Source organism: Sinocyclocheilus rhinocerous, unplaced genomic scaffold (assembly GCF_001515625.1).
Source record: "Sinocyclocheilus rhinocerous isolate Xijiao unplaced genomic scaffold, SAMN03320098_v1.1 scaffold953, whole genome shotgun sequence".
In the NCBI taxonomy this organism is placed as follows: domain Eukaryota; kingdom Metazoa; phylum Chordata; class Actinopteri; order Cypriniformes; family Cyprinidae; genus Sinocyclocheilus; species Sinocyclocheilus rhinocerous.
Window position 1 is genome coordinate 840,182 of NW_015643169.1, and position 27,484 is coordinate 867,665.

Sequence of the window (27,484 nt, forward strand, 5' to 3'; positions counted from 1 at the left end):
TACTTAAACATATTTATTTCTGTTTGTTGCCAAGGCAACATTTAATTATTTTTTCGCAACTCTCTGTCTTTTCAGTTTGTGAAGTGTGGATATGCCGGCTCTAATTTCCCAGAGCACATTTTTCCGGCTCTGGTGGGGAGACCGATCATCCGCTCCACAGCCAAAGTGGGAAACATCGAGATCAAGGTATATGTAATTTATTTATTTATGTTTTTACCTGAACTGTCACCTGCACTTAAAATACTTTAAAAAGTCGTTTCCAAGTAGTCTGTTCTCTAATGCTAAACAGCCCATATAATTTTATGTCTTTGATTTTTAAGCAAGTTTCCTCACTAAACTGCACCCTAAATCTTTCCCTACACTGACACCATGACTTGGGCTCTGTCCCAATCACCCAGTGAGCTGCCTGGCTGTATACACCCTACAGCAGTCTCCTAAAGCTGCATCTGTATTGAAATGCAACCCCCATGAGTAATTAAACAGTTCATTTTTGATCAGATGAACCTTTTTATTTACACTTTTTGGTATTAAATGAATTACAATTATGCTTATAATCTTGAAATGCTGCCTATGTAGGCCACTCACTGGATTTTGTATCAGAGGTTGTAAATTGTCATTCCAAGGATTTCAAAAAAATGCTGTGAATTTGGTAACGGGACATAACAAGCAACTTGAGTAACTTCCTGCTTGACTTGAACTTCCTGCAGAGTCGTTTTCACTGGGGGTGGAGCCGCTTTGAGAGGGTTCTTACAAGTTCCTCTGGCTGAAATATTAATCTTTGATTAAAAAGGAAATACAGAAATATTGAGGTATACTGTAAAAATTGTCAGAAGACTGAAAAAATATTAAGAGGTTGTTTTTTAGCCATATCACCTGAGTGTAGTGTTAATCCTGGACACTTTTTTTAAAATACTTTGCTAATTAGAAATGGATATATTTCTAAACAAAGGTCTTTCAGCTAATGAACGATGTAGGGGAACATGTTTTATGATAATGCCCCAAAATTGACATTTATGTACTTTAATAACTCAATTTGTGTAAACTAAAAGCATTCCATTTAAATTTGATCCATCCTAAAAGAGTACAAAGTCTTCCAAAAAAAAAAAGCACTTAAAAAAAAAAAAAATCTTGTTCCTAAATCCCTTTCATTCTCTATCCTCTTTTTTAATATTAAATATATGTTCTTATGCAAATAAGACATCATATCATGTAGTACAGTTGACATTTTTTGCGTTATGTTGACATTATGCGTCAGAGAAATAAGTGTGCAGTCATCTTTATTATTTTGTCTTTGAGCTTCCATTTGTGCAGTAGCTCTACAGCATGACTGTTGAACAGCAGTTAGCTGGTGAAGTGGATTTACTAATTGTAGAGTTAATGAAAGTTATGTGCATTGTAATGTTTGAAGCGGATGTCATAACATACGTCAGTAGACCAGGAAGATTTTAAAAGGAGCGCTTCATTCATAAATGCATACGAACTTACTTTACCCGGAAGACAGCGAGCGCTGTGCTGAAACGGGGCGGAGCTACGTAAAGTCTATATAAAATGAATTAATTGCGCAAAGAATAAAATGCTTCTTTAAAAATGAACCAAAACCTTCATCTGACAGCATTGATGCTTGCTGCCAAAGAACCAACGGTTGTTACAACGGATGAAGTACTAACAAACATTGTTTCAAACAACAAATTAAGAGAACTAATTTATGCATTTCAATACAATTATTTTTTAAATATAAGCAATGAATGCCCCAAATATACTGATTCCCTTACTGTCTTTTGGACATGTTTTGTCCCTTTTTTCAAGAATCAGTGTGATAAGATCGCTGATCCTGCATCAGTCTTTACTCTTCAGGAGTTTTGCTCTCATCGCTCATCTCCTGCTCTTTCCATATTTGTCTTTCTCTCCTCTGTTACTGTATTGAGGTGCTGTAGGATTATAGGAAGATGGTAAGTGTGTGTGTGTGTGTGTGTGTCTAACCTGTAGCGATTCTCTCTCCAAACCCTCTCAGGAGATGCAGAGCTGGTTGCAGTTTGACATTATTATTGCATTAATGTTCAGACTAATCATAAATCTTGTTCCCTCACTAACCCTGATGAAATGATCTTGCTTGTATGTGTCAGTGTTTGACATTACCCAGAATGCACTGGTCTGTACCGAATGGCATGAGTGTGCTGTGTCCAAATAGGATATACAGGGTTCATGGTCATAAGTAGCCATAGATGCTGGTATGGCAATAAAAAGTAAATGAATAAATTCATTGTCATAAGAAAACCAGGAAATGTCAGGTTAAAAGTATGTTTTTAACACCTGGAAAAACATTTAAATTTCTATGATAATATTTAATTATGGTAAAAAAATGTTTATTATTTATATTATTTAAATACATTTATAGTATTATTAATATTTTGAATGAACTTTTATTTTTATACTTCCAGTTTTCATTTTTATTTGAGATGTTTTAGTAATTTTGTTATGTGTTTTTATAATTTCTATTCATTTTTATTAGTTTTGTAATATCTTTTTTATTTCTGTTTTAGTAATTTTAGAACTTAAATTTAAATTTCATTTGCCAATGCAACATTTGTAATTTAAAATTTTTTATAGAAAATGTAATATTATTTTTATATATATATATATATATATATATATATATTATAGTTTTAGCAAAGTGTATTTCATAAAAATCAGCGACTTTTATTTTGAAAAACTGATGAAATGAAGTTTGTTTTCCCAGTTATCTCCAGCTCCGTTCGACACTTTTAATTTCTCTTTCAACCTGCACAGCTTCCGTTCAGCTCAAAATGAAAGATAACATTGAGCCTTCTGACCTTTGACCTCTCCGCTGTGACCTGTAGGATCTAATGGTGGGTGACGAGGCGAGCGAGCTGCGCTCCATGCTGGAGGTGAACTACCCGATGGAGAACGGGATCGTGAGGAACTGGGACGATATGAAGCACCTGTGGGACTACACTTTCGGCCCCGAGAAGCTCAACATCGACTCCCAGAACTGCAAGATCCTGCTCACAGAGCCGCCCATGAACCCCACCAAGAACCGAGAGAAGATCATCGAGGTTTGAGTGCCCGTTTGTTGAATAACATCTGTGATGAACCTCAATGAGGTTTGTGATTATTTTTGACCCTCTTGTCTCCCTGTAGGTGATGTTTGAGACCTATCAGTTCTCAGGCGTTTATATCGCCATCCAGGCCGTGCTCACTCTGTACGCTCAAGGTAAGGAAACCTTTAATGATGGGAAAATAAATAAATTAAAAAAGAATATATATATATATAATAAAATTAAATAAAATTAAAATACGAAATAAAATATAACATAATAAAAATATAAAATAAAATGTAAAATAATAAATATAATAACATGTAATAAAATGTTGTATAATAATAATAAATATAATAAAAATGTAAAATAACAAATATAATAACACAAAATAAAATGTTATATAATAATAATAAATATAATAATGTAAAATAATAAATATAATAACACAAAATAAAATGTTAAATAATAATAATACATATAATAAAAATATAAGATAAAATGAAAAATAATAAATATAATAACATGAAATAAAATGTATAATAATAATAAATATAATAAAAATATAAAATGTAAAATAACAAATATAATAACACAAAATAAAATGTTATATAATAATAATAAATATAATAATGTAAAATAATAAATATAATAACACAAAATAAAATGTTATATAATAATAATAAATATAATAATGTAAAATAATAAATATAATAACACAAAATAAAATGTTATATAATAATAATAAATATAATAATGTAAAATAATCGATGCAGGAGCAGCGAGAGGGTTATTAACCCATAAGCTCTGCTCCATAACCTAGTGAGCGTTTTAAACCATCTTAAACCCTAATGACCCTCTGGACAGCAGACTTGTTATTGCCAGCAGAGGGCAGCAGTGTGGTGTGTAAATTTAACTCTTTGAACCTGTCAGCATTGTATAAAATGGGAGAATTCACACTAGTTTGTCCCTGGGTTTGTAGCTTCCGGACGGCAGAGTGATTAAAGTGGGCGGCGAGCGGTTCGAGGCTCCAGAGGCTCTGTTCCAGCCTCACCTCATTAATTTTTGTCTCCTTTTTTACAAACTAAATAATAATAGTAATAATAATGCATTTTATTTATCATGTGCTTTTCTTCAACCCAAACTGCTACAACAATAAGACATAATAGTAATATAGTAAAAACTTGTAATAACGTTTAAAAAAAAAGTTTTAAAATACTATAAAGTATTATATAAGTAATTGTAAGTAATATATAAGTATTGTATAATTAAAAAAATATTATGTTATTGATAATAATCATATTTTTAATTGTAATGTTATCATTATGTATTTATATTTATATCTTTGTTACAACGTATTATTTATATGTCATATAATATTACATATATAGTTATTATGTTACATATATAGTGTCAAAATGATCTATTTTTTGTCTCAAAAGCATGTTTTTATGTTCACGTACATATACACACTGACATTTGTCTCTGTCTTTATGTCAGGGCTGAGTTTTACAAACACATCGTTTTGTCGGGCGGTTCTACGATGTATCCTGGTCTGCCGTCTCGTCTGGAGCGGGAGCTCAAGCAGCTCTACCTGGAGAGAGTCCTGAAGGGAGACGTCGACAAGCTCTCGGTACGAATGCTTTAACCACAACTAACATGTAATACAGACTAGGGGTGTGCGATATATTTTGTCTGCGATAATATCATAATTGTTGATTACAATGAAGAGATATATAATATTTTTTGTTATACTATGGGCTATCTACAACAGTAAAAGAACCAAAACACCAGAAGACATTGAGCAAATAAATATAACAAACAATAGGGTAAAAAATGGCAAACTATTTCCATGTTTTCCACCTTTTTTTATGTATGGAAATCACGTACATAAATTCTTTCTCCCGTTCTCTCTCACAGACGCACACACAGTGCAGACACGCACTCGCGCTCACACACGGAGACGCGAACAGAAACTTGTCATCAGCGCTGCCCCGCGAATTTATCAGTAAAATAGTTTCGCAGCTGAAAAGCTACATGGCATTTCTCAGTAGCGAGGTTCTTGAAGCAGTTCAACTTAAAGATTTGCTATTAGTAAACGCTGCTGCTGAACACTGAGAGACGCACAGACGCACGTATTCACGCGCTTGATCTCTCTCTCTCTCTCTCTCTCTCTAATAACTGCATTAGCCTGCATATCAATGGCCCAAGCCTCTGTTATTAGCTCTAAAATTACGTTTTGGAATTTGCAATGGAAGGTTTATCTTGAAATAAATCATCTGAACAATATCTTGATGTGTGGTTGTGACACCAGGCCGTTAAAATTATTAGAGAATTAATGCACTCCCGAAGTGGTAATGTGGCCACGACGCTGGAGCCTATTAATGGAATGGTCTTTCTCCATTCAACAAATTAAGACATTTGATTTTTATTGACTGAGTGCAAGCGCTTATTGCGACAGAAAACACTGTAACGGTTTCCACTGATTACGAAATATTTTTGTTTGCTGGGGTGGTAATATTATATAGGCTAGGCCTATTAATAAGGAAGGGGGTGGCCCAAATAATTGTTTTGCCTATGTCACGATAAGAGGTAAATCCGGCCCTGCGTGAAGTGTAGACTAGTGCGTTCTTTCACTGCATGATTCAGTCTGTTAAAATGCATTTAGGGCTTTATAAAGGTAAAAATGCCCATAAAATGTGAAAAGTATTAAGTATGATATATTTGCATATTATTTTAAAAATATTAATTTCTATCACTGCTGTGAACTGATCACCACACAGAATATGAAGAATATTAAAAACTCCACAAGGTTCTGATCACTAGGTGGTGATAACTGACTTGTTAACAATGTAGCAGTTTATTTAGCAGTATTTGAGATTATTTATAGACAGACATTAGCTTCCTTTTATTAAGGGAAATTCCTTGCTGAAATTGTAACATTTTTACTTTTTAAGGACATTTTTCCCCCCCCTAACCATGTAAAGGTCACTGTGATGTTTACAGATGCACTAAAACGATAACTAGATAGGCCTACAATAGTCAACTTTTTAAAATATTATTTCAGCTAGTTGCAGGGGCGAAATTTCAAATTTTCATTAACTAACTTGTACTAAAATAACTTACACTGAAATAAAAATTCATAAAACTATATAATCATATTTTAAGAAAACCGTAACAAATTAAAAACAACAACAACAACAAAAAAACAAAATTATTCTGAAAATGGAAAATATAAAAATACAAATTAAATGAGAATATTCATAAAAACTGAAATAGTATCTTAATATTAAAATAACACTGGCTAGTTTTGAGTTTTATTACTAATAATTTCTTGCATTATATAGAATTGCTGTTTTTCTGAGTCTGTCTTCGCTTCTGTTTTTGTAGAAGTTTAAGATCCGCATCGAGGATCCTCCACGCCGTAAACACATGGTGTTTTTGGGCGGAGCGGTGCTAGCCGACATCATGAAGGACAAAGACAACTTCTGGATGACCAGAGAGGAGTACCAGGAGAAGGGCACACGCGTTCTGGAGAAGCTGGGGGTCACCGTTAGATAAATCATACACACGCACACACACGCACACAACATTGTGCACTCACACTCCCAGTCACAGGGTGGCATTTTGGCAGCGTAAACACAGAGGTTTTCGGCAGATTATGAGGACGAGAACGACGATATTCAAATACTTGAAATTCCTTTGCAATCCAAAAAAAAGTGCTCGATGTTTGTACGGCATTCCAAATGTAAAGAATGAGACAAAAATTTAATGAAATCGAGTGATTTGCTCACGAAACGACTCGTTTATGCTGCCAAAATGAATCCTCAAGCGATCCTTCATGTATCACCATATCATGACCTGTTTTGAGTCCTGTCTGTCTCATGAGTTCACATTGACCCTAACAAAGAGAAATATTGCTCAAGAGAAAGTAAGAAACAAGAGGATGTTTAAACAATAAAAAAATATGTATTTTTCAGGAAAAAAAAGGTTCTTTGGTAATAAAATTGTTTTTGTAGTAAGGATAAAAATCGCTGCAGCCAATTTGCTAATAAAAAAATGAAGAATATAATTGTGGCCAATAGTATCAAACACATAGACGTACTTCTAAAGGCAGATTGCTTTTGCTGAAACGTCTATTTTCTTTCTTTAACTTCCTGTGATGTCTTTTCCTGTCTGTAATCTCAGCATCTGTGCATTATTGGATGCCCTGAAAATAGAGAGAGAAAAATGCAGTAGCAACCGGGACCGACTTCCCCAAATAGCATTTAACAGAACATTTGAAGAGCGTGTTTTTGTCAAATAATGTCGCTGAGGAGGCTTTGAACGCACTCTTGATGAGCAGAGTGTCATTTTAGTCGTGAGAATTGGCATTTGGAAGTCTTTACATGTAGACTCTCTGTGCATGTCATTCCGCCTGCAGTTCCAGGATCAGTTTAAAGGACCTTCATAAATGATAATATCAATATCATACTGCATTTAAAAGGGAAGTGATAATGTTTTGCGTACAGTTGTATCTAGAACCTCATTTCCGCAAATAGCTGGGTGAATCTCATGAAACATGTCTGAGTCACGTTTCATTTCAAAATCAAAAGAAAGAAATAAGAAGTTATAGTTTCCTTTCATGACATTCAGCACTATTTTCCCCAAATTCTCATTACCATAATGCAGAAAAATCCCTTGTTTTTATTTCCATAATGCAAAAGGGGAACCTTTTTTTAATTATTGAAATGCATGCATGCAAAAAAAATTTCTATACATATTGTTGTCATTACCTTAATGCTATTTTTCAATTGTGTAGTAATGAATACTACATGGTGAGTTTTTTTTCTACTATGTTTAATGCTGATTTAAATGTAAAAAACTAAATAATTCAATTACAGTATTTGTACTGCAATACAGTTAAAATGACACTAGTGAGAATCTAATAACCCTTTTGTAGAATAATGGGAATTACAAAATGTCCAGGTGTGTTACTGTAATGAGAATTTGGGAGATGAATGTGTGTAATTGTCAAGGAAGTAATGATACTAAAAGAGGATAATCAAATGTCATTTCTGATTGCTTTTGTGTTTGATTTGGGGATTTTTGTGAGACTCCCACACAGAGAATTGGCTATAAAACCGTGCGAGCAGCTGCAGCAGTGCATTTAGTCGTGGCTCATGCATTTTACACACATGTGCATCATCCATCCATACGGCTTCATTCCATTGCAATAACCCTGCATCCTTTTCATCAGCTCATTTATTTAGTATTTGAACGAGTCTAAATCGTGTTTCGCTGCCCAGACGAGCCTCACGATTGTTCACTTTGCTATTTTTTAATGCTTTTGCATTCATGTTTTTTCTTTGCTGTTGGTTGTCAGTCATTTTCATGTCCGAGTCGAGTTGCATCTAACAGTCTGGGAACGAAGGGCCTCGCTGACGCCCGATGGGTGTTTCTGGGTCAGGCGCTTCATTCCCCGACCGAAGGCACCCGTGACGTAACGGTTTACTGCCTATTTGTAATATGAATGACATGACGGTATTGTTACTGATGATGATAATTTTAGTGTTTGTACTCGTGACAGCCGTTTGGAAGCTGGATCAGTGATGTTTCTGTGTTTATACACACTCGCACATGGAACAAACTAAACGAGGACTCCATTGATTTCACTCACACGCATTCTTCCTGTGCCAAGTTTGGGTATTGTAGTCATTTTGTTTGTTTGTTTGTTTTCTGCTTTTGGTTTTTGTTTCATTTGTAGCGTACTGCCAGACCATTGATTTAAATAAAGAAAATTGATTTATAACTCAATGGTTAAAGTGAGTCTTTTAAGCAGACTGAAGCCTGTGTGTGTGTGTGTGTGTGTGTGTGCGTGCGCGTGCGTGTGTGTGTGTGCATGTTAGAGAGAGAAATGGTTGTTTTTCTTCATATGTGACATGTAACTATGGAAGCGCACAAGGAATTGCCGCCCATCTCTGTTACCATGGAGATGTGCTGTACACAAGCAGTGTATTTTCTTTCAGTTCATCTCTTAGAGCTGTAATTTACAGTACCAGCCTCAGACACACACACACACACTCATTATTTAATCACACTATTATCAATATTTGTATAAGTAAACAAACATACATCAATCTGATTATCTATGTATCATTTATCTGTCTCTCTCTATATATGTACTCACATTTTTATATATATATATATATATATATATATATATACATATACATTGATATATATTGTATAAACATACACACGTCACAAAATTATAACAAAATTTATGCAAACACCTTCAAATAAATATTACATGTCCATTTAGTTTTTTGTCTGATAAGTAGACATATAATAATATGCATCAAAACCAAATAACATCAATATAATTATGATCACTTTTTGCGATCATGATGACAGGTTGACTACATTATCCCTAAATTTTAACAATGCATGCATGTTTTTTGTCTCCTTTTCATGACATTTAAGCGTTGGTTTCCTAAATTCTCATTACCGTAATGCAGAACAATCCCTTTTTCTTTTTTTTTTACCATAAAGCAAAAATAAAAGCTTTCATTCATGAAATGCAAAAAATAAAACATTTTTATCGTCATTACCTTAATGCTGTTTAAAATAACTCAATTTTACACGTTGAATACTACACGGCGGGTATTTGTACTGCGTTTTATGCTGATTTAAATTTTAAAAATGAATAAATGAATTACAGTATTTATACTGTAATACACTAAAAAATGACAGTAATGAGAATTTATTAAGAATCACCCTCTTGTAGAATAATGGGAATTTCCTGGTGCGTTACTGTAATGAGAGTTTGGGAGATGAATGTGTGTAATTGTCAAGAAAGTTATGTCGCAATGCAAAAAAACTTTATGATACTAAAACAAGACTGTCAAATGTAATCTCTTATGTTGGTTTGACATTGAGATAGATTTTGTGAGATTCACAAAAGGAGAATTGGCCATAAAACAATGAGTCTCTCAGAGTCTCATGGGTCTGGGCTGGGGTGGAAGAAAAGACAATATATAGCTTTAGTAGGAAATATTTTTAATGTTCGTGAACAATACAAAATGTTTTTTCTCTTTATGTTCCTGTCTTTTTTCAAGAAGGCCATCAGGTTCTAGAAGAGACAGTCATCCTGCATAATAATAATACAGAGCTGTGGCCTGATGATGATGATGGTGTGTGTGTGTGTGGAGGAGGGGGTGATTGTGTTCACATTTGTTTCCGATTTTATTCATGTAAACAGGGGGGCTGTCAGACTCAGTGGGGCCTGTTTAAATTAAGGCCAGGCTGCTCTGCAAACAGCGATTCGCTCGCTGTATGTTACATTACACGTACGGAGAGCAGTGATATATTTGCATAAATGACACAGAAATGCAGATTTTGTCTCAAATTGTGGTGGCCATGAAGAAGTTCACCCAAATATGAACATTTTGTCATCTTTCATTTGCCTGTGGAACGACCAAGCAACACCATATGGCTTGTGCACTATATTCCATGTCTTACGTCATACAGTATTTTTGTGTACAGATCAAAATATTAGTCATTATGTGCTCAAAATCATCCCCTCCGTCACATTTAAAGATGGATTGAACAAGATTTGTTGTCAATGGCATCTGCTTAATGACAAGTAACATGGTACAGACTGCAGAAAACTGTTATTCACATAATATATATCCCACAATTCCACTCTGCACTGTACACATGACTGAACTGCCCTCTGGGGAAGAGAATAGTTATTCTGTTCAGTTGAACACCGCATGCTATATCCAGCGCACAACAAGCCGATTCATCGGTGTATGAAATGAACCACAGACATGTTTACTATCAATATCATTATGCAGCCGGACTGAGAGAGCAGGAATCTGGTGTAAATGCTCCTTTCTGCCAGTTTTCAGAGTTATTTGCTAAGACGGGCAGCATTAGGGCATGCTGGGATGGAGTTTGGAGGATAAGGCTATGTGGCAGCATTCAGCTTCATCTTTCTCTCTCACATCCACATGTAAAGAAAGCTGTCAAAGCCTCTAAACTCACTTTGCTTTCACAATGTGACGTGTTTTTATGTGAAGTGGAACAAGTAGGGAGGGACTTGATTTTATTCATTTATCCATTAACCTTAGACACAAAAAAAGTATAAAGATAAAAAGTAGTAATTATGACAAAAAGTTAAAGTTTTTTATCATAATCATGAATTGTCATAATTTCTCATTTTTATCTCAGAATTATGGCAACAGTATGATTTATTATATTGATTTAGACTTTTATCTCATAATGACAGTGTATCATAATTTGTCGTAATTATTACTTTTGATGTCAGAATTATGACTTACCAAAGCATTTTTAATGTTGCATACAGTATTCGAGTAGCTATTGTATGAAGGAGTAACTGACGTCAAACTTTTGTTTTTTGTCCAGTAGTTCTACATGCTCGCAAATCCTCTCATTATAATGAGTAAAGCATAGACACAATGTAAATAAGAGATTGACTATGTGTTGTTCTTCACTCACACACACACACACACACACACACACACAGATAATTCTGAAGAGGATTTATGCTCCTCAGATTGTAAACTCGACCTCACAGTGAAAGCCCTGCACAATTAATTAATTAATCGTTTAAATATACATATTTACAATAATACATATTTGCTTGTTTTTAGTTGTCTAGAGACCTAATTAAATTATTATTGAAATGTTATTGAAAAAAAGCATGTTTTTTTAATAATAGGCCTATAGATATATATATATATATTCTGTGTGCTTTTTTTCTGCATCATGGCTGATTTGTAGATTGTGCCCCCAAAAATTGCTATGTATTTTAGTATTTCCCATTTATTTACTATGTTATTTTTGACCGTGAACAACACGTGTTTAGAGCAATACTTAAATATTTGAACATATATACACATATGACATATATATATATATATATATATATAAATCGCAAAAAAACGTGTTATATCTATATATGCAATCAGCGACTTTAAATGGATAGTTTTATATTTCTCCATCAATTTTAATTCGATTATATCATTCGCAGTGCTTCATGGGTTTATAGTTCTTTCCCTCATTAAAGCCCAGTCTTGTATCTTTGTCTTTTTGTCCGATTTTCAAAAACCTTTTTGCTTCAAATCAAAGTTTGTACTGTTGTGATTCACCTCGTAGCTGGTTGGTTTGATTCAAGGGTTACAGCACTTTAACAAAGACTTTTTATAAATCCCTTTGGGAAAAATGAATGGAAGAAATACTTCCCGAATCGGCGCCTCTGAAAAAGGGGGCAGGCACTAATGCACTCTATTCCAATGAAGTAAAATAAAAAATCTAAACATATTTCCCCCCCTAAAATGACCGAAGAAGACCAGAGGGTTAAGAGTGTAAAGGTAACATGCAATGTGTTCATCCGCTTCCTTCCCGCCCCAGATCCGGGTCTGTTTCCCGTCATGCTGTCTGCTCATAAGAAACTGCTCCCATGGCTCTATTGAGACCATTTTTACTTTGTCTCTCTCAATACTTTAGTCTCAAAGATCCAGGCGCTACCAAAAACTCCAGACTTGGACTCTTAAAATGCACTTTAACCGGATTTGAAGTGCTGTATCGCTCCACAGAGACGTGCGCGGTCCAAAAGCCTTCCAGCTGACCTTGGACTAATGCAGTAAATTCATTACCGTGACCTCTCCGGCCCTGCAGACAGGTTGCCAGATAACTACTGCTGAAAGTAAACAAACAAGGGTGTACACGGGGAAAGAGACAATGCTGCCCCGTCCCTCTCCTTTCCTGCAAACACACTCACGCACATCCCTGCTCAGTGTGGGAAGACTCCTCTGGAGACGCAGACGGCTCCTTCACTCCCCTCTCGCTCTCTGAACATCTCTGTTTCCTCCCTCTTCCTTGTTCTTTTGTGTAAAGCTACAATGTTGATATTGATGTCCATTTAATCTTTGATGACCTTCATCTTTCTCAAAAACACACTTCAAACTGTGTCACGCACAATAACATCCTGGTGTGTGTATCTGTGTGTTCCCAACTAACTGGGAGGAAGCCGCGTTGCACAAACACTCGTTCGCAAATCCGTGCGATTGCACGACAGGGTCCTGAATGAGATAGGGGAGCATCATCATTCACGGCGCCTCCTGCAGCCTGGGAGGTTCAGCTGCACACAATCAGAAAGATGGGCCAATCTGACAGTAATGCATACAAATGAGCATGTGTTAAAGGGTTAGTTCACCCAAAAATGAAAATTAGCCCATAAATTACTCACCCTCAAGTCATCCTAGGTGTATATGACTTTCTTCTTTCAGACGAATCCAGTCGGAGTTATATAAAAAATAGTCTTTGATCTTTCAAGCTGTTTAATGCCACTCAGCGGGTGTTGCATGCATCAGTCCAAAAGAAGTTAAATAAAAAGCGCCCATCCATTAAAAAAAGTGTCTCACACGGCTCCGGGGGGTGAACAAAGGCCTTCTGTATCGAATCGATGCGTTTTTGTAAGAAAAATATCCATATTCAAAACGTAATAATCACTTTAATGTAGCTTGCGCTCACTATTGTAAACGGAAGCCGTTCCGGGGGAATGACGTATGAGGTCAGCTTTGCGCATGCGTCGCTCAGAAGTGACGAACGCGGAAGCGCAGGGGAAAGATCAAAACAAAACAACGGTCACTAATTAGAAGTACAAAACGAGGATTTAAGAATGTCGGAGGATTTCTATATAAGCCAAGAGGAGACTGGTTTTCCTTTGCTAATTTATGGGCTAATTTTCATTTTTGGGTGAACTAACCCTTTAAGGTTAAATGTGCCTGCTGAGTGGCAAACGATTAACACCCTATTTTTCACTCCGACATTACACATCTACAATGTATAATCAATGAAGCTTGCAGTGACTGAAATGACCAAACTAAAATAGCAAACCTAGTTCTGGTAAAATCAACAAAGATGTCAGTGGACCAAACCACAAAACTAAACATAAAATAGTACACTGCCATTATAATCAACAAAGCAGACGAAACGACAAAACTAGTAACAAAGATGTCAGTGGTAAAATGAAAAATTAAACAAGTATAATGTCAAAACTAGTACATTCTTATTATAAAAAAATTATAATTACTTATCAGCAAATAAAATTTTATATTCAAATGGACCATTATAATCGGCAAAGATGTCAGCAGATGAAGTGACAAAACTAGTATGCTTGAGTTAGAACCAGTGTCAACTAAAACTAATAAAAAGTATTAAATATTAAAATTTATCAGCAGACAAACTGACAATGAACTGTTATAATCGTCAAACTACTATGCTGACATGCAAACTAATACGCTTAAGTAGAGAAGTGTTTTTAACTAAAATTTGAAATTTTGTTAATTGAAATAAAGCTGAAAAATATAAATATTAAATAAAAAACATTAAAAACTTTAAAATGTTGCCTTAACCAACTAAAATAAAATAAGTTTAGGTTAAAGTAAAATTACTCAAATTAAACTGAAATAAAAATTAATTAAAGCTAAATAGAAATATAAAAATGTTGCCTTAACCAACTGAAATAAAGTAAGTTTTGGTTAAAGTAAAATTACTAAAAATAAAACTGGAAAAGAAAAAACTAAAGCTAAATAGAAATATAAAAAATGTTGCCTTAACCAACTGAAATAAAGTAAGTTTAGGTTAAAGTAAAACTACTAAAATTAAACTGAAATAAAAATGAATTAAAGCTAAATAGAAATATAAAAAATGTTGCCTTAACCAACTGAAATAAAGTAAGTTTAGGTTAAAGTAAAATTACTAAAATTAAACTGAAATAAAAATGAATTAAAGCTAAATAGAAATATAAAAAATGTTGCCTTAACCAACTGAAATAAAGTAAGTTTAGGTTAAAGTAAAATTACTAAAATTAAACTGAAATAAAAATGAATTAAAGCTAAATAGAAATATAAAAAATGTTGCCTTAACCAACTGAAATAAAGTAAGTTTTGGTTAAAGTAAAATTACTAAAATTAAACTGAAATAAAAATTAAATAAAGCTAACTAGAAATATTTAAAAAAAACTAATAAAAAAAGCACAAAAAATTACTAAAACTAAAATGAAAACTGAAAATATTAATAAAACTAGAACTCTTGTTATAATCAACAAAGCTGTTGGTGGATGAAATGAAAAAACTAGACAAAAGTACTATATAACTATAGTATATGCTGACATTATAAACAAAGCTGACAAAACGAAAAACTAGAATGCTTGAGTTTTCATTAACAAAAACCAAACAGATACAGATCAGAATGACCCATTAATAAACAAACCTAAAATGCTCATTAAAACAGATCAAAACTTATACGCTCTCGTTATTATCCAAAACTGTCAGCAGACGAAATGACGAAACTAGTACACTCCTATAATACTCAGCTGCAGAATGACAAAACTAGCATGCTCCCATTATAACCAACAAATCCGTCAGCGGACCAAATGACAAAACCAGATTAGAACAGGATCAGTCTGGTTTCGTCATGTTGTAAGGAGTTTTAGTCATCCCTGCTGTGGTATATGCATTAGTGTGCTGTTACCTGATTCCTCAGCATTAACAGTGGGAAGAGGACAAAGAAGGACTCCTGTTGAGTCCAGCATGGTCTAAATGTCTGCACATGTTGGAATTTGATGCTATTTGTAGTTACAGTTCCAAAGCTGGACAAGGCCTTTGGGACCCCCTCCCTCTCCCCATCTGTCTCACTCAAGCTGTTATTCGCTCATTCGGGAGCTCACGATTAAGATGTTTTTGACTTTGCATTACAATGGTTGCACATTCTGTTAGATCATGCAGAGGAAGATGCACTCCAGAGTAATAGTGCTGGGCTATGGGATGTGCCGTGTCCGGCTTTCTGCACACACACAAACACTGCCACATGTAATTCATGCACACTTTCTCATTGGACCGTGGCCACACACATGCTTTTCCATAATATTGAACGGTCAAACAGCTGCGTGACTTACTACCATTTGTCTGTCATTGTTTTCTAGTCTCTTGGCTTTTATTTCCACCTAAAGCAGACATGACACAAGCTGTCCTCATTGAAAGTGTATCCATAGAGCATTGTAAATTGTATAAATCATTCCCAACAATAAAATGTTCAATTTAAGTCAAATTTATAAAACAAATAAATATGTGGATGTGCATCAGGGTCATTTTAGTTAACTAAAACTGTAACTAAAATTAAAACCATATATATAAATTATAGTTTATTTTATTTCAAGTAATGAAAATGTTACCTGAAATAAAATAAATTTTAGCTGAAATAAAATTAAAACTTCAGCTAGTTGCAGAGGCAACATTTCTCATTTTAATTTAGTTTAACCTAATGTACTAAAATAACTAAAACTGAATAAAAACTATATGGACATGTGTATAAAAAAAAGACAAAAACTGTAACTAAAATTAAAATGAAAAATATAAAAATAAAAACCGATTCAAAATAATAATAAAAACTATAATAGTATCCTTTTGATGCTCAAAAACACTGGTGTGCATATATGCGTGTGAATACATATATAGAGATATGAAAAATATAATTTTAGAATGTGAAAAGTCATTTTATATATATATATATACAAAAATATTTATATTCAATATATTTTATTGATATATTTGTTACAAAATATTCAAATATATACAAATATATAAATAGTTTGAGTGTTGGGAACAATTTTTAAATACATTTGAAATTTGTGACATTATATACCAACATTTAACAGTTTCTGAGCTTGCAAAACATTTATGATGTTACTAAATATTAGCATCTCTATGGAGAAAATGAATACAATTTTTACTTCTGAAACCCTTCTGTTGCACTCAACAAATGCCGATCAGCAAATGATCTTGACTTGTGTAGCATTTTGTGGTTAGAGGAAAATATCACATTAACATGGAAGAGATGCGACAAGAACTGACGTATTATTGTGTCACAATACCTGGTTGTGATCAAGTTTTACCGTTTGCAATAGAAACAACCATGTTCCAAATGTGAGTAAAAGACGAGAGTGTGAATGTAACATTTCAGGATGGACAGAAGGGGTGAGACGCACTGGCTGATTCAGGCACTTTCTTTTAATCTCAGAATGTTCAGGAGCATCAGACAGACAGAGAACTCACTCTCCTGGACACCAATAACATTTTAAGTCTTACAACTTCAAAATTTCACTTCAATTGAATTTGTGAAATTTACAAGCAGTTTCTGATTTTGAAGTTTTTTACAGTGTAATGATACTTTGGTTAGTAAACTGAAAATAATGCCACAATGCTAAAAGGTCCTAAAATAGGCAAAATAAAACCAATTTTCTTTTGATTTTAGGGTAAAATATGACCTGCACATGAGATTCACCCACACACCTACTTTACATTTGGCCAGCAATGTGTTTGCCATCTTCCACACAGCGACTTAATATTGGCAATTTGGCAAAATGACATTTCCCACATCCGTTCTGACCTCACACACACACACACACACACAAGATCTACCATCCTACAGGTCAGCTATTTTGGATTCCTCTGGGTTTGTCTTATCTAGACGGAGTGGATCACAGTAGAAGAGACGCCTCTGACTGGAGAGACATAACGAAAGTAAAAATCAAATCAAACGAACATATTAAAACACAGACGAGACGGAAGGAAGATAACAACTCAAACCTTCAAAGCACATGAGCATAAAAATATAAAGTACCTGGATTTATATATTTATATCTACATATATTTATATATACTTTTCATATATAAATGAATATTTATCGTGTAGTCTTTTAAATGGAAGCTGAGGGTTACTCTTTTAAAAACAAAGAAAAATACAAACCAGGACAGCTGTCCAGTACAATTAAATTGAGAAAACGAAACAAAAATGGACCAACCCTCTGAAATTCAGCGGGAAGGAGAAAAGAAAACAACAAAGCGAAACACAAATGCAGCCGTAAGTTCGTTCTTCCACTTTTCAGTTGTCGTTTTTCCCAGCTGCAGGTGTGCTCGCGTTTTTCCCGCTCACCCCGCGGCCTTGTGCTTGCCGCCGCAGCAGTGGCACGCGACGCCGCAGTGGTAACACGCTCGCAGCGGCGCGTAGCAGCACATGCAGGGCGCTAGCAGCGACAGTCCCAGGAGCGCCAGCCAGCGCAGGCAGAAGCGCTCTTCGCTGGCGTCGCAGGAGCAGGGGTCCGAATAGTCGCCCTCGGGGTCCGACATGCAATGGTAGAGCAGGCTGTCCGCGCACCACATGAAGCTCACCCGGCGAATGCACGTCTGCACGGGGTCTGGAGCTTCCTGGCAGCGCCCGCGTCCGTTTTCGGCCGGACTGAACATGTTTTGACAGTACACGCACCGTAAGCGCTCTCTGCTGTCCTCCACGCGTCGCGGCAGCCATTTGGCAGTCAGCGCTCGCGGCTGACCGGTGACCACGCCGCCGCCGATGCCCGTTTTGCCGTTGCGGGGCGTGTGTCCGTCCCCACTGAGTGGGTACGAGTAAGTGTAGTCGTGTTTGGGAGGTTCGCTCTTAGCGAGGTGAACGTAAGCGTCCGTGGCGTCTGGCCGCAGAGGTTTGGCCCGTGTCGCTGTGGTGGCGTGGCGATAGTCCTCGTAGCCCGTTAACCAAGAGCGCTCGCGTGGGTTAATCCGTACGATCTCCTCCTCTTCCTCCTCATGAAACCTTACATGACGGGAACACGGGAACATGGGCACCGTCTGTACAGCAGAAAGACGGAGTTAAACACAAGATGGATAGACATCCAGATAGAAATATCTGAACAGACAGATAAAAAAAGACTGGAATGGTAGCAGATAGCAGATGATCTTGAACACATATCTGAATATTTTATGATAAACAATCAACATAACATATCGCTGCTGGTTATTTTCAAAGCATAAAGAACCTCGAGTCTTTCAAAGCATAAAGAGGTCTAAAAAGCATATCATCACACTAAAACAATAGTTCTCAAGTTTAACATGATGCCATTTGTGACTAAATTAAGTCGTTTTACCCATGCTCTTTTGCATGTAGAAATGGTTATTATTACTATAATTTTGTACTTTAGTCTTGATTCTTTAAAAGAATCAAACTCAGTCCTTTTTTTTTTCAGGTGACCCAAAAGTGAACAGAGTGAGAAAAACCCAGTTTGCAAGAACAAACCCTGTGCATGAACATTGATTTTGACTAAATATTACATCATTTTAACATAACACGGTGGAATAACATTAAAAATAATAATAAAAATAGAATTTATGAATTCAATTATATTGAATTTCAAAATATAAATTACACACAAATTATACGTTTTAAATTAATGTTTATATCTATAATCCTATTTCTTTAAAGTATTTTATTTATAAATATAAAAAAAGTTGATATATAATTGTAATTAAAAAAAAGCTAATTATTTTAAAAAGATTCAAACTTTCTTCAGTGAACTGAAAAAAATAATTTGCTAATGATTGAATGGATTTTTAGCCAACTTTTTACACTTATAACATCAACAACAATAACTATAATTACTAACGTTGTTGTTGTTATTTTAACATAGCGCTACAACTACTACACTAAATATTACTTCTTTTTTTTTTATTAAAAAAAATATATTAAAAAATATCTATCAATCTATATCATAATTAAAAATGTACAAAAATGGAAACAATATATTGCCCAGCATGAAGACTGTCATGGTTGGTTGTTGTTAGTGAAGCACACGATGAAGAAGATTTAACAATAACAATCTTTAATAGATAAATCCACAGGAAACTCATAAAACAACAAAGTATAAACGAGAACAGACCAAGACTAAAGGAGAACTGAGGGTTTATAAGCAAAGACCAAACAAAGGGAACTAATGAGATAATCAATCAACAGGTGAACAGAATGACTAATTAAACAGACTGGGGAAAACTAGGTCAGAACCAAAAACCACACAGAAAACTAAGCATACATGTTACAGTAGCTCCCCCTCCCAGAAGGCACATCCTTGCACCGTAACTAATCCATCTGAGGAGGGAGGGTGGGTTTTGGAGGGGGCAAGGAGCAGGAGAGAGGCTAAACAAAACCAAATCCTATAAATAAGTCCATGGGGAAGAAGAGGGTGGGAGAAGCCAGATGTTGGTCCAGGGACCAGCCAGGACGAGGCCCCAGGGTGGAGTCAAGGGAGGGAGGAGCCATGGTGGAAACTTGGCAGACGACACCCTGGGGATGAGTGATGGAGACGGAGCTGCTGGCGGGGGAGACCCAGGTGGAGCAGAGCAGACGGAGAGCCAGGGTGACACCCGAGGTCCGGAGGGCCAAAGGCGGATCTGAAGGCTCATGCGAGCGAGGTGGGGACCTGGAAGACCGCGGCGGAGCCGGAGCGACTGAGGACCAAGGTGGATCCGGAGTAAAGGAGGAGCCAGAGGGATGGAGGGACGAGGCAAAACCGGAAGAGTGGAATCCTGTAGCGGAGGAAGGTCGACGACTGACCAAGGTGGAGCCAGAAGGATGAGGGAGCCCGGTGGAGACGAAGGAGCCAAAGCAGAGCTGATGGGACAGGGAATCCTCACGCCTAGGCGGAGCTGGAGACTGGAAGCCCCGAGGCGAATCAGAGCGCCCCGATAGCGCTGACTGAGGATGAGCTGAGGGACTGACAGGAACCAGTGGAGGCAGGACTGAGGAACTGGCTGGTTTTAGGAGAGGAGGCGGGAGAGAGAGGCTGGGTGGGAACTCAGGAGAACATGAGCTGGGCAGAACCAGCGGAGACTCAGAAGAATTGGGTATTACCTCCCCAAACCAGTCAATTAAATCCACATCAAAGATGTCCATCAGTTCCTCTAAATAGCTTCCAGAGGCCAGTTGCAGCTCACCCTCAGCGGCGGGAGTGTGGGTGTAACACATGCGGTGTTCCCGGCTCACACACCTGGTCAGACACGTCGACAGACTCTGGCTACGGGGCGATGGCAGTCGCTTCTCCTCGCGCTGGCTCTTCAGTCGTGACGGGCTCAGGCTCTCTGTCTTCGGGGGGCTCTAGCAACTCCATTGTGCCGGTTGTCGGTGGTGGATGGGCTGGTGTGGTCCTCAGTCAGGCTGATGGTGAACGGAGAATTGTTGTTCACCATCACCCACTCCACGAAAGCAACAAAGTGCTCTCTGGGACCGTTCGCTGGAAGGCGTGCCTTAGACCGCTCGCTGAGGCTGGTATGGTTAAAAACACAGAGTGAACGGTCAGGATAGTACGTGAGGCACGCCAGATATAAAAAATCCCTGGTATGGTCCTCCAGCGAACGGTCTTTCTGCTCCAGGTAGAGCAGTGGGCAGGTCCATGGGTGAGGGGGGGAACAAAAGAGAGAACAAAGCTAGAAACTGTTTTAGTCCGTTCTTCTGTTACAGTTGGTTGTTGTTAGTGAAGCACACAACGAAGAAGAAATAACAATAACAGTCTTTAATAGATAAATCCACAGGAAACTCAGAAAACCACTAAGTATAGATGAGAACAGACGAAGACTCAAGGAGAACTGAGGGTTTATATGCAAGAACCAAACAAAGGGAACTAATGAGATAATCAGACAACAGGTGAACAGAATGACTAATTAAACAGACTGGGGAAAACTAGGTCAGACAGGGCAGGACCAAAAACACAGCATACATTTTACAATGACATAACTTTAGTAAATTTTGCACAAACAAATTATTCATGCAAACTCGCCTGTTCCAGGTAGAAACGGTCAGAGTGTCTGTGTTGTTCGTAGAGATGTCCCAGAATGCAATGGTGGGGCTCGGAGAAGCCGATTGGTGCGAGCGTCTGCATGGACGGCTCTCTCTTCTGAGAAGAGTTAGACGAGCTGTCTGTGGCATTCTGACGGACAGACAAAGACAGCAAGAATAGAAATTGTTTCCCAATTTGAGCATGTTGGCAGGATCATGGTGGCACAAACTAAATGACTCCCAGCCCTTGAACGAGGGTCACACGGTTGTATTTTTCGCTGAATTTCCAGCACAAATAGCCTTGTTGAGATTTATAACGTTACCATGATATAAGACTAATTATAACTTGGATTCAGCAGAAAAATAGAACATTGAAATGCATCAAATCATCACTTCAAAGTGTTTGTATAAAAACAGAAATGGATCTGTATAAAAGCATTTCAAATGTTCCACAACACTGCACAGGTCATTCTGCTTGACCTATGACCCTGTGTACGGGTACGCGAGGTTTGTGTAAATGAAGTGCTTGAGTACTATCATCAGCACTATTATCTCTGACCTTTAACCCCTGAAATCCACACTGTCTCCTTCCTGTGTCTCTTCCTGAAGCCTGGAGCCTGAACGAGAGCCAGCAGTGTGTGTGTGTGTGTGTGTGCGTGTGTGTGAGCATTTTTACACAATTTTACTGTAAAAATACATGGGTCATTTTGTTAAATATAAATGTTCACCATAAATAATAAGGTGATTTATACATTATATTTACAAAAAAAAAGGAAAGAAAAAGAAACGTGTGGTCTAATTTATACCATTCACTTATAAATAGGTTATAATTTATTTCTTATTTTTATTACAGAATATTTTTCCGTAAAAATGCATTGCCTTGTTAATTATACATAATAATATAATTAATGTTTATATTATATAAATAATACAGTTAATTATAATACATTAATACTATTATTATATTTTTATATTTATTATTATTATATTACCATAAATGTTAAATTAACACACAGTTAACCAGTTTTTTTACTGTAGCATTTAGATGATAAATGAATAGTGTCTTGAGATTGAGTGTGAATCTACATGCATACTAAGTACATGCAGAGTTGTGAGTGTGTGTGTAATGTCTGGATGGAAATGTATTTGTGGCTGTGCTAATTATCACTTTAGACTTTACCTCAGAGGGAATTAGACATCCAACAGCTGCTGCCCATTCTGAACCTACTGCACACATCCCATCTCTCCCTCTCTAAACTTAGGAGCGACTGACTACTCTGATTAGTAATAATCAGTGTCTGGCTGGGCTTGTATGAATAGCTGTGAGTCATAAACTTCTAAAGTTAGCGAGTAGAGGAACACCACTGCTGAGAGACCATGGCAAACGCTGATCACTGAACACCTAAAGCCTGAAGTCAAACCGAAAGAAACACACGTTCATGTTTCTTAACTCTGTATATCGTGAGTTTCTGAATGCATGCGTGTTATAAACGGACTCTTGTATCTAAAGGCTTTGGCGTGGCATTGTTGTGTTGATTTAGGAGCAATAGGAGGACGAAAGGGAGCAAAGGTCACTTCCTGAGCACAGCCCACACACACACACACACACACACACTTGACAAAACCAACCAACAGAAAAATACTGGCAACTGACCCATTAATAGCATATATTCTTGGAGATTTTTCTAGTGATATAAAGTTAAGTAATGCCTAGATGTAAAAAAACAAAACAAAAAGGGTTTTTTAAAACCTTCTGTTGATTCATTTCTATGAATCAGTTCAAATTGTTTAAATGAATCACTTCAACATTTTATTTCATCACTCAAAAATGTGCACAAAAACACAACATTTATCAAATTAAAACCATCTGTGCAAGTAAATCTTAATGTTTATTACTAAGTATTGTCAAAGTGGATACAATGAGGAGCCATCATTTCAGTATATTCGTTAAAATACACCATATTATGAATATACTGAAATTATGGCTCCTCTGATTGAAAAGAAATAATAAATCATCCTTTAAAGACATTTGAGGGCAAATACATGAATGTAGAGACTCTAGTCCGAGACTCACCGTGAAAACATCATCATCACCCAGTTCGGCTTCATTCTGCAGCGTGGAGGAAGAAGTGGTGGAGCCTGGAGAAAAGAAAAAAAGAACAAGATTCATGTTATGATCTTAGTCAACGTGTAACACATTAAAAGGTAACCTTTCTCATGTTCCTCACGGATCCACACACCCTCTGTGAGGTCCTCGATTGCCTTCCTCACGCCGCGATCGAACGCTCGGGCGTCAGCGGGGCTCTGGAAAGACAGGCCACACTTCCTGTTGTCCACTCGCCAGTGATGGAAAGTGGGCGTGGCTTTAGTGTAGACCAGATCCTTCTTCAGAAAGCACTGCAGGATCACCTGCTCAACACAAACACAATTTTAAGGGTTGAAGAATCAGGTTTTTGGTGCATACAATGGAGACTCGCACACACCGACAGCTCTCTAACCTCCTTGTCTTTGACTCGCTCTCCAAAGATGAGAAAGCCGTTCCGGCCCAGGAGCTCCAGGTCAGCTGGGACCACCTTACAGACACCCACTCGACTGAGACCACCGCCCTCCTGAGCCAGCCAACCCCCGCTAGACTCATCCCTCGTCATCACCACAGCTTTCACTCGCACTATGTAACTGTCACTGCAGGGAGAGACACAAGGATGTTGTGATGTGGTGCAATGACAAATAAGAATATCAGAGATGATTAAATGAAGACGTCTAATTTAAAACACATGTGGCAAGTTTTCAGAAAGTTACTCTTTGTATTCATGTTAGTTCCATGCATTTTTTTTACTGTATACAGTAACACTTTATAATAAGGTTCCATTTGTTAACATTAGTTAACTACATTAGTTAACATGAACTAACAAGAAAAATAATTTATTACATGAGACATTAGATTAATAAATTCTTTTTTTTTTTGAACATTTACTAATACATCAAGATTAAAAGTTGTATCTGTTAATATTATTTAATGGACCTGAGCTAACATGAAATAACAATGAACAGTATTTTTTATTAACTAACGTTAACAAAGATTAATAAACACTGTAACAAATGAACTGCTCATTGTTAGTTAAAGCATTAACTACTTTTAACTAATGGGACCTCACAGTAAACTGTTATGTTTCATTTTCAATAAAAATTATGATTTATTGACTATAAATGTCAAGTGGTGTAACCATTAAGCAAGAAATAAAAACATTTTCCTTGCACCCTGAAAGCGTACATATCTAAATAATAATAGAATTGAATTTTTTAAGCATGAATAAAAATATTTTTGCGAATAAAAAATTGTTTTCTTGGGGTTATTGCATTTGAAATCATACATACATACATACAATATATTAAAATACGTTTACAAATATAATAGAAATAAATTATATAAACAAACAGCCATATATTTACAAATATAACTATGCTGACTTTAGTGTCAGCAAGAGGTTTTGCAATCCTCAAACGAGCATTCTGTGCTTCTTGGTTCAGTGACGTCAACGCTTATGCTAATATATCAGCGTCAAACCCAAGCAGCCTGATTGGTCCCAGACTTGACTCATAATGATGACATCATAATCCATTCTGGAAGACGCCTGAGCTCACAAATGACAGCTCTGCACTGCAAATGAGGTTTCTATTGAAATCTTAAAGAAGATGGTGTTTGTTTTGCTAATGAGATTTCCGGTCGTGATATGCCTTATGCATAGATATGATAATGCCATCCAAAATGCTGAACCTAGTTTATGTGCAACCATGTGCAAAATATGACAGAAGGTTTAACAAATGCAAAACTTGGGATCAGGATTTCTCAGAATATAATTCACATACCGAGTGCGGCAGAGCATGGGAACTTAACACACATTTACAGGTCTCGATTACAGGCTAATCTTTGCCTCGTATTAAAGGCAGAGTAAGTGATTTCTGGTAGCCAATGTTGATATTTGAAATCACCAGAATGAATTCGCCAGTCAACATCAGAACAGCTGATTTACTGCTTCAACTTTCAAACATACTTGCTTCACAGCTCATGTCTAAAAATTCATTTTAAAGGTGTGGCGGAAGTAAATACAAATAACAAATACAAATCACCCTCATATTTCCTTCAGAAAACACATAAATGGTGTGACTTCAACTTCAAAACACTTCACAATGATTTAAGTCCACTAACAGCTTTACAAACATTACGAATAGGAAATGAAGCCTCTTTTTTAATTTTGTTATTTGCTACGTGGTATTGGGACGTACTTGAGATACGATTGGTTAAAGGAATACTTCACCAAAAAATTTACTAACCCTCAGGCCATCCAAGCTGTAGATGTAGCTACTAGACGTAGATGTAGTTTGTTTCTTCATCAGAACAGATTTAGAGAAATGCACTATATTGCTTACTCACCAATGGATCCTCTGCAGTGAATGGGTGCCGTCAGAATGAGAGTCCAAAGTTAACACCTGATAAAAACAACACAATAATCCCCAAGTAGCCTAATACACACCACACCAGTCCAAAAATTAAGGTCTTGTGAAGAGAAAAGCTGTGTGTTTGTAATAAACAAAGCCATCATTAAGACATTTTAACTTCAAACCATTGCCTCCAGTTAAAATACGAGTCCTGTTTGGACCCTCATTCTGACGGCACCCATTCACTGCAGAAGATCCATTGGTGGGCAAGTGATGTAATACTAAATTTTTGTTCCAATAAAGAAACAAACTCATCTACATCTTGGATGGCCTGAGGGTGAGTCCATTTTCAGCTAATTTTGCATTTTTGGTGAATTATTCCAAATAATCTCCAGCACTGAACATCATGACTTTCAGGCAGGAGCAGTAACATCATGGTATGGAGAACATTACAGGTCGTTCACACAGGAACTTGTGTTAAAAAAACAGCACATCGCGAAAGAACATATGTTCAGAAATAAATGTCAAAAGCAAGAATATGAGTTCAGTCCAGGTTTTGCTGGAATCTGTAAAACAAATCATGCATATACAATCTCATCTTCTGGTTTGTGTCTTCATAAACAGATAAAACTATTAAGTACTTAACTTGACTTTCCAAAACTAGCCACATTAGGGCTGCACGATTAATCGAATGCGATGGTCAATAGCAATTTGTTAGTAATGCCGGTTCTGTAATCAGCAGGAAATCATCATCAGCTGCTTTCAGATTTACTACACAGAGCTGTAGTTCACTGACAAGTTACGCAAAAAAAAAATCGCAGATGATTTTATTGTGCGATTCTGAAATCGAAGAAATCGTTCGCGATAATGACAGCTGTTTGCATAGCTTCTCAGTGAACTACGGCTCTGTGAAGTAAATGCTGCTCCATCTGAAAGCATGTGAAAATACCACATTTAATAACATATTTTTACTCCAAACTCACTTCATAACGTCAGTCGAGTGTTTGAAATAAATCCTTCTGTGAGATGATGTGGCTTCTTACACAGAATAAGGCACGCAACATATTTCATAGTATCTAAGCAGTGATAAAGGCATTACATTATAAATATACTTTATTTTAATGAAAATTATAATAATAAGAACTCAGATAAACCGTATATTGCCGTAGTCGTGTGTTTATTAGTCACGTTCTTAGTCACTTCTCCGAGGCGTATTTGGAGTTTCAGCGCGAGAGCGCCCTCTGGCCTTTGGATGGAGATTAACTGCTGATCACAGAACAGTGCTTCACTGAAAGATACGCATGACAATCACAGCGTCTGTC

At 36.5% G+C, this 27,484-nt stretch overlaps 2 protein-coding genes across 3 annotated transcripts in view; one reads left to right on the plus strand and one right to left on the minus strand.

Annotated features, from left to right (window-relative positions):
• LOC107756990 (actin-related protein 2-A-like) overlaps positions 1–7,762 on the plus strand; it is a 9,217-nt gene extending 1,455 nt beyond the window's left edge. Inside the window, exons 2-6 of the mRNA XM_016574322.1 lie at positions 76–186; positions 2,859–3,074; positions 3,160–3,232; positions 4,499–4,689; positions 6,447–7,762. Of these exons, the coding sequence (XP_016429808.1) occupies positions 76–186; positions 2,859–3,074; positions 3,160–3,232; positions 4,499–4,689; positions 6,447–6,617 (762 nt within the window). The 3' untranslated portion in view covers positions 6,618–7,762. The remainder of the gene's footprint in view (positions 1–75; positions 187–2,858; positions 3,075–3,159; positions 3,233–4,498; positions 4,690–6,446) is intronic.
• A 1,341-nt stretch (positions 7,763–9,103) lies between these two features.
• The window catches only part of LOC107757033 (sprouty-related, EVH1 domain-containing protein 2-like), a 40,768-nt gene continuing 22,387 nt past the window's right edge, over positions 9,104–27,484 (minus strand). The window contains exons 2-8 of one of the 2 annotated variants that reach the window (XM_016574382.1): positions 24,224–24,407; positions 23,966–24,134; positions 23,800–23,864; positions 21,727–21,876; positions 18,063–18,751; positions 17,517–17,631; positions 9,104–9,118 (exon numbers count right to left, since the gene is read on the minus strand). In XM_016574382.1, coding sequence (XP_016429868.1) covers positions 17,553–17,631; positions 18,063–18,751; positions 21,727–21,876; positions 23,800–23,864; positions 23,966–24,134; positions 24,224–24,407 — 1,336 coding nt within the window. In that variant the 3' untranslated portion in view covers positions 9,104–9,118; positions 17,517–17,552. Of the gene's footprint in view, positions 9,119–17,268; positions 17,632–18,062; positions 18,752–21,726; positions 21,877–23,799; positions 23,865–23,965; positions 24,135–24,223; positions 24,408–27,484 lie in introns of those variants that run through there. The other variant, XM_016574381.1, reaches the window with a different exon arrangement.